General features: G+C 48.0%; 1 protein-coding gene across 1 annotated transcript; it reads left to right on the forward strand.

Annotated features, from left to right (window-relative positions):
- The first annotated feature begins 2,650 nt into the window (after positions 1 to 2,650).
- Positions 2,651 to 5,986, forward strand: LOC127338452 (endo-1,4-beta-xylanase 5-like). The gene is made up of 4 exons (XM_051364555.2): positions 2,651 to 2,762; positions 2,908 to 2,954; positions 4,055 to 4,277; positions 4,391 to 5,986. The coding sequence occupies exons 1-4, from the start codon at positions 2,717 to 2,719 to the stop codon at positions 5,797 to 5,799; spliced, it is 1,725 nt and encodes a 574-aa protein (XP_051220515.1). The 5' UTR covers positions 2,651 to 2,716; the 3' UTR covers positions 5,800 to 5,986.
- Positions 5,987 to 8,455: the final 2,469 nt, after the last annotated feature.

An 8,455-nucleotide genomic window follows, 5' to 3' on the forward strand; every position in this document is an offset into this window, starting at 1 on the left:
ATCGGAGAAACACGCCGATGGCCGTGGCGGAAATCGAGGTTGATGGCGACGTGGAAGAGAGCTCCCTGCTCGATTCGGGACACTGGGATGATGAGGGAGTCACGGAGATTCTCTGGGTGTCCTCGGCTTGGAGAGGGGAGGCCAGAGACGTCGGCGCCATGGCGAGGTGGGTGCGGTGGTTCTCGGTGATGTAGAAGAACGAGACAAAGAGGAAGAAAGGAGAGGGGAAAGTGGTGGCGGAGCGAGGAAGGGAGAGGGGAGATGCTAGGGTTTCCAGAGTAGCTTAAAAGGGAGGGAAAGAGCAGGTGGAGGCGCGGTGTGGCATGGTGGTGCGGTGACATCGGCCACGGATGGGTCACGCCTCCCGCCTGCGAAGAAGACGACAGAGAGGGGAGGATCTTTTCTCCTCGAAGGGGTACGAGCCAAGAGGGAGTGGGCTGGGTCAGGAGAAGAGGTGGGCTGCTGCGGTGGAGGGAGATGGGCTGAGAGAAAGGGAAGAGGAAGAGGACTGGGCCAAGGATGGGCTGCTGGAGAGGAAAAGAGAAGGGCCAGGAGGGTTGGCTGTCTTGTTAGATTAGGTTTTCTTCTTTTCTTTTTCAAAAACTGTTTGCCAAAAATATTTGAATCAACTCAAATACATTTTGAATTTTGAATACAAGGTGGAGAGAGAGAAGCAATTACAAGCATCGCCAAAATATTTGATACCAAAATAAAATAGTTTTGTTTGTTAGGGTTTTGTTAAAAGAAAGAGAAGGGAAGGTTTTATTCAACCATATGACAGGGAAAAGAAAATAGTTTAGGGTTTGTAAAATAATTTTATTTGTTAAAAACATGGATGTGATGATGCCTGATGCGTGATGATGCATAAAAGAAAAACAACAAGCAAATCTAATAGGGGTATGATCCTGGGCCGTTACAACGGGCCGGATGGGTGTAAGCCCTAGGTCGGTCTTCTCCTTATCCTCTTTGTGATCCTGGTTGTCGCTGGTGGAGGGTCGGTCAGCTGAAAGGCGTCTCGTTGGCCGGCCTAGGATGGTCGGCGGCGTTAGGGTGTAAGCCCTAGGTCGGTCTTCTCCTTATCCTCTTTGTGATCCTGGTTGTCGCTGGTGGAGGGTCGGTCAGCTGCAAGGCGTCTCGTTGGCCGGCCTAGGATGGTCAGCGGCGTTGGGCCCGAGCTGAATAATGGTGGCAGTTCTAGGATTTCTCTTATGCGAAGATGAAGACCTGCATGAGGCATGTCCGTCTTGATCTGGCCGGAGTGATGAGTTTCAGAAAGCTCCGCCGGCAAATGTAATAGTGCATCTTATGCCTGGAGTTTGCTGGGTTGGATGGTATTCGATCGTGCACACCAATGCTTTTATTCCGACCGTTTGGTTTTGGAGGGTGCGATGCGAAGTTCTGTTCTGTGTTGCCATTAGATGATATTTTGGTCCATGGTGAAATCAAAGACGGAGAATATCATGAAGACCGGATTGGGGGACTAGCAATGGAGGTTCGAGTCTCTGTATTGTTGACAGACTTGCTTGGTTTTCTGGGTTTCGCAGTAGCAATATGCAAGTGGTGGTGGCAGCACAGGTGAAGTTCAGAGTCTTACCTTTCAGAATGAAAATCTAAGGTCTAGCCTTAACTGATTGTGACTGGCAATGGCCTTGTTGAGGCATTGTTTTGAGAGCAGGAACTATCTAAGATATTTTTAGCGGGTGACGACGGTGCTTGTGCACTATTTTTTTCTTGGAGGCGTCGCTTTTTGGAGAGCGTGGAGTTCAGGTGTTGTTCTGGTGGTGGATGTATTATTGCTGCTAGGGCTGAAACCACCGTAGTGAGACTTTTTGTTTCTTATTTTTTTATTTTTTTTAAATTATGTGTATCCTTACTATCATTAGAGTATTGCGTTGTTGCAGAGGCTCGATGTAATTGGTATTTCTCGATGTAAATATATTCCTTTTATCGAAAATTTTATAAAATTGATTAAAAATCGTATTATTAAAAAAATCACGTAGTTGGTGTCTTTCAGTAGAGACCAAAATTAGACGGACACGGCAACTTGCGTCATTATAATCTACTCCACGACAGTTCAAAATACATAAGCTCCTGAAGCAAAGTATGTTCACATAGAGACTCATTACTTCTAGCCACGACAGTTCAAAATTAGCAAAGAGAAACTCCTAAGAATACTTTTTTTAGAGAAAAACTCCTAAGAATACTAGATCACAGAATTAATTGGGTATTCAATATTCTCCAAAGTAATGTGGATATCGTAGTGGTTATTTATATCTTTTTTGTTCTTTATTTATTAGACCCAAATATATCGAATACAACAATATTCTCCAAAATAATTTGAGTATCATATTGGTTATCTATATCTTTTTTGTTAATTATTTACTATACCCAGATATTCTGAATACTGCATACTTTGGAACTAATTTAATTGACATTATTCGAAAGATCGACCTGATCTGAGCATGCGTTCATGCCGCGTGCATTATAGCCCATAAATAGCAAGATTTAACTGCATCCACACATAATGTACAACTGTTGCTCCTCCTGCCTTGTCTTCCGCTTCAGTCAAAGATCGAAAAAGTTACCAAACATACAGCCATGTCTTTCTGAAGCACGAACCTGTTACCGTTTGCCTATATATTTACCCCGTTCTCCATCAACTAAACATCTCTCCTCCAGTTGAGTAGACGAAGGCACATACACACTCGTGGTCGCCATGGGGAAATTGCTCACATTTTTGCTATGCATTTCCCTGTTTGAAGGTTAGTTTTCTATAGTTTATTTTACCCCGGTTTGTTGTTCCAATTCCAGAGAGGTTTCTTACGATTTGTATTTTTCAAGTTTCCACCTATCGCATATAGCAAGATATGACGAATCTATTTTCCCTTAATGTATATATATGTGCAGGATGGATGGTCATGTCTGTTCCCTATGATCATACAGCGAGCATTGAGGCAAGTAGCTTTTTTTTTTTAATGTCTGATAGGTTTTGTTTTCTTTCTGGGTTCTGGCAAAAGACAAAATATATCAGTGGTTTCTTACCGGTAAAATATCGGCGTGGAATAAGCGATTTAGTAGACAGTAAAAGAAATTTGGTGATAGTTTACATCGGAAATTTAAGCCATGACTTATACTAGATCTTATGTACTCAGGGGCGAAGCTCCCCTTAGGGCAAGGCGGGGCAGCCGCCCTATCTTGATTTTTGGTGAATACATTTTGATGCACATATTTTTTTTAATATTTTGAGTGGTGTCCATCGAAAACAGACTCTGTGTGAGAAAGTTATGCTTGTTTTAGTGAACATTGTGTAAAATCAACTTTGAACTGGAAACATGGACTCATATTCTAGGTTCAATGTAAATAACAATGTTTCTATATTTCTACTATAGAGATTTATCATGAATCTTAGTATATTTCTAGTATAGAGATTTGTCATGAATCTTGGTATATGCAGCATAACTTTGTGATATTTATTATTCAAACGTGTAGAATTCAAAATTTAGAGATTTTTTTGATATTTGAAAGACACATCATGATTTCATCAAAGACATTATCACCTCATTGAGATGGTGAATTGGAAGGATTTCTTGACGACAAAGATCATTAAGACCTAGTTGCTCACGATGGATATTTAAAAATCTTAATCGATAAAATTATTCTTTTACAAAAAAAGTAAAGCTTTGGCATTGAGATGGTATTATTAGTTTACCCTACCTCAAAAAATTTCCGTCCTTCGCCACTGTATGTACTCTATAATTCAACTCTATACACTTGTTTTTACAAATGGGTGATCTCTATCCCAAGGAAATTACATATTAGTCTTGGTCCATGTTTTTTCTCTAACAGTGAACTTATTACAATATTTTACAATATACGTTCATGACAAACATTAATCACCAAAATTAAGTAAAATATTTGAGAAAATGCGCTGATCTCCAAAAGTAATTAGAAGTATTTCGTACATGATCTCACGATACTCAATTGCATCTAGCCATGTCCACGATAATCTCATGCATGGAGTAAATCATGTTGTTGGTTTTATCTTGTTGTCCAGTGCTTGAGCAGCCCGATGAATTCTCTGTACAAAGGTGGCATTATCCAGAACAGCGAGTTCAACAGCGGCCTGATGGGCTGGTTGGTGCCGGTGGGCGTGCAGGCAGGCGTGAGCAGCTCGCCGTCCGGCAACAAGTACGCGTCAGCGAAGAGCAAGGGGCAACCGTCGCGCAGCGTGTACCAGAAGATCCAGATGCAGACCAACACCCACTATGCCCTCTCAGGTGAAGTGAATTGCGTATCTTCCATCGCTCCGAAAAGAAAGTACGCATGCATTGATGCATATCTGTATATATATAGTTCTGAACTTGTGATCGAATATATGTTTCTGTTGCAGCATGGTTGCAGGTTTCATCCGGCACTGCCGAGGTGAAAGCGATGTTCCAGGCTCCCAACGGCGCGTACATCATCGGCGGAACCACCGTGGCCAAGTCCGGCTGTTGGAGCATGCTAAAGGGCGGCATGACTGCTTATTCTTCCGGACAAGCCGAGTTCTTCTTCGAGACCGATGGTGTGGTGGACATCCTGGTGGACAGCGTCTCCCTACAGCCCTTCTCCTTCGCCGAGTGGAAAAACCACAGCCGCCTGTCGGCCGACAAGGCCCGCAAGAGCACCGTCAAGGTCCTCGCCCGGGGCCCCGACGGTGTCCCGTTGGCCAAGGCCAACGTGAGGATCGAGCTGCTCCGGCCAGGGTTCCCGTTGGGTAACGCCATGACCAAGGAGATACTTGACATCCCGGCCTACGAGAAGTGGTTCACCTCACGGTTCACGGTGGCGAGCTTCGAGAACGAGATGAAGTGGTACTACACGGAGTGGAAGCGTGACCACGAGGACTACACCGTCCCCGACGCCATGCTCCGCCTCGCCCAGAAGCATAACATCAAGGTGCGCGGCCACAACGTGTTCTGGGACACCAACAACACGCAGATGGCGTGGGTGAACCCGCTGAGCCCCGACCAGCTCAGGGCGGCGATGCAGAAGCGCCTCAACTCCGTCGTCACGCGCTACGCCGGCAAGGTGATCGCCTGGGACGTGATGAACGAGAACCTCCACGGCGAGTTCTACGAGACCAGGCTAGGCACTCCCAACGTGTCGGCGCAGATCTACCAGCAGGTGGCGCAGATCGACGGGACGGCGACGCTGTTCATGAACGAGTTCAGCACTCTGGAGTGGGCCGGGGACATGACCGCCATGTCCAGCAAGTACGTCCGCAAGATGGAGGAGATACGCTCCTACCCCGGCAACGCCGGCCTCAAGCTCGCCGTGGGCCTCGAGAGCCACTTCTCCACGCCCAACATCCCCTACGTGAGGGCGACGCTGGACATGCTAGCGCAGCTCAAGCTGCCCATCTGGCTCACCGAGGTCGACGTCTCCCCCAAGACGGGCCCCTACCAGGTGGAGTACCTGGAGGACGTGCTGAGGGAAGGCTACGGCCACCCCAACGTGGAGGGCATCGTCATGTGGGCCGCCTGGCACAAGCACGGCTGCTATGTCATGTGCCTCACGGACAAGGACTTCAACAATCTTCCCGCCGGCAACCTCGTGGACAAACTCATCGCTGAATGGAAGACGCACCCCGAGGCTGCCACCACGGACGCCAACGGCGTGGCCGAGCTCGACCTCGTCCACGGCGACTACAGCTTCACCGTGACTCACCCGTCGCTCCATTCGCCTACGGTGCACACTTTGACCGTGGATGCCTCATCGTCCTCTTCCTTGGAGCACGCTCTAGGCATCCAGGATTAATTAGCAAGCTAGGGAGTACACACACATACACAATCACTACACAATTGCTTAGTTTCATTTACTTCATTCTTGAGACGAATTACTAGTTTGAGAGAGTGCTACATCAAAAGGAATGACGTTAACTTCAGATCGAAATTAATACCATCATCACAAAACGGATTTTCGTTTGTGATAAAAGATTATACTACTTCATTCGCTATCGCTTTAATCAACCAACTCAAAGGAAGCAGCACCGACCCCTCTCCAAGGGTCAGGTCGATGGGAGAACCGGAGCTTCATGGTGACATTGTCTTTTGAAGCTCCCGTCACTAGGCGAGCACTTCTCTCAACGAGGGAACTTCAAAGCTACCTTCCTTTACCCTACATCGCCTGTCCTAACATGGGAGTGGTCGCGCCCCACTAGTCAACCAAATCCGGCGATTTTGACAAAATATGACCTTTGGCGAAACTATTGCAACAATAACCCTCCGACGAAACTATTGCACTCGGCTAACCCTTTCATGTGGCGCATATACGAGCGGCGCCACACTTCACTGCCACACATCGTGGCCTGCTTGGCGGGCAGCTGCCTAAGTGGCATGGCCAGCCGATGTGGCAGGGCATGTGGCGCCGCTCGCATAGGCGCCACACATCCTCGTATGTGTGGCGCCCGAGCCGCCTCCAGCCCGAGCCTCTGCTTCTCTTCTTTCTTCCCTCTCCCGACTAGGCTCCCTCCCTTCTCTCCCTTCTCAAATCCCTCTCAAGATTTCGTGGATTTCTGTAGAACTGTCCATGGAGTGCCTTCCCAACCCATCCGTTGAGGTATTCTCCTCCGATCCTCTTTTTTTCATCCAATATTTTCGTTGATTTGGTAAGATTTAGACATGAAACCTTAGATGTGAAATCCTAGATGTTATGGTTGATATTCATGGATTTGGATTTGAACTTTGAAGGCAACAGAGGGTGATTTGGGTGGACTAAAAAATCGAAAGGCCAATCAAGTATTTACCTCGCGGAGGAAATGATGAGGCTCAGGCTGAAGAAGTCATCAGCGCCGTGAGTAGGACTATCTTAGTCTGCGCCAGCGAGGTGGGTATACGCCAGGGACCTGGTATACGCGCCATTCAGCATTCGGGATGCCCCGCCATTCCATCCCCATCCAAAGAGTTGCGGCCGCCCTATAGGCGGAAGGCTTTTGTCTTTTTTTTTTGGATAGTGCTAGGAATCCTTCGGAGGCTCACAGCCTCCTAGCCTCCTGCTTGCATGCTTGACACATGTCAATTTTCATCTAAAATCTAATCTTTGCTTCGTCGCAGCAAAATATCTCCCGCTTTTGTTTCATTGAAGAAAAAATGGTTCATCTAGAAAGAAAAAACAAAAGACTCGCCGGAGAAAGACCTCATCGGATACCTCGCCGGCTACTTGGTAGCAACAATTTATACTAAAGTAGCAAAACAGCAGAACATTTGAAGCAGTAAGTTTGTACTATCGTAGCATCGTCTACTACTCGTCGAAGACCTGACGGAAACCTCGCCGGAGATCTCGCAGCACAATTTTATACTAAAGTAGCAACAACGCAGAACAATTGTAGGCAAACAAGATATACTATTGTAGGATCACAATTTTATTACGAGATCTCAGGTGAGGTCCTTGCAGCAACGGCAGCAGCACCAACCTATTCCATGGTAGCCCCAGTAACATTGCTTTGCAACATCGACGGCAACTCTGGTCACTGTCTATTATAACATCGAGCATCCGACGGCTACCTTTGTAGCTCTATCTGAAAGCCTTTGCAGCTCCACCCGATGGCCTTTGTAGAAAAATTGTGAGCGGTTTGTAGCAACAATACTCGCATTTCATAGCACCAATAGCATCTGCGCCCCGCCGGAAGCATTTGCAGGTCTGCACGGAGGCCTATGCAGCAACGACGTCCACCTTTTGTAGCAACATGACTCTGAAAATCGTAGAACTTGCAGCTCCACCAACATGGCTGTAGCACCGCAGGACATGGCCGGTAGCACCACCACAACCCACAAAGCAGCAACGACAAACACCGTATGAATATTCGCTGCACACCGGTCACGCAATCACCACCTAAGCCTCGCAGCACCGTTGTGCGCACGATCCTCTTGCAGCAACACCATCGTGAGGACGGCCATGGTGCTCCGTAGGGACGGCCAGCGACGAGGTCGTTTCGGCTGGAAGAGTTGATGAGGAGGTCAGGGAGGCGGGGGTCTCGCTCAAGCGAGGGGAGCTAGGTGAGGGGGTGGCGAGGGCGTGGGAGCTGCGAGGGAGACGGCGGTCGCGCGCCGAGGAGGCGGAGCTCGGCATGGGATGAGGCGAGGTAGAGAGCTTTGGGGGAGGCGGCCGACGATGAGGGCTAGGGGCGGAGCGCATGCTGGCGGCTCCATTGATCGCCGAAGCGGAGGAGGGAGTGGTGCAGGCGGCAGCGTCAATGGACACCGGGGAACGGTGGTGTGGCAGAGTTCCCGTGAGTAAATCGGGCACGAAGACAAAAGATTGGGGAGAGAGAAAGAGTACTGTGGGTCCTAGCCACGTTTTCTTTCCAATTGCTGGTGACGTGGCTTCACTGGAACCAAGAGATGGAAGGATACAGAAGTTACGCGACCCGGAGGCAGCGACGATTCCAGCCTCCCACTGATATGAAGCATTAGTC

Source organism: Lolium perenne, chromosome 3 (genome assembly GCF_019359855.2).
Source record: "Lolium perenne isolate Kyuss_39 chromosome 3, Kyuss_2.0, whole genome shotgun sequence".
Classification (NCBI taxonomy): Eukaryota; Viridiplantae; Streptophyta; class Magnoliopsida; order Poales; family Poaceae; genus Lolium; species Lolium perenne.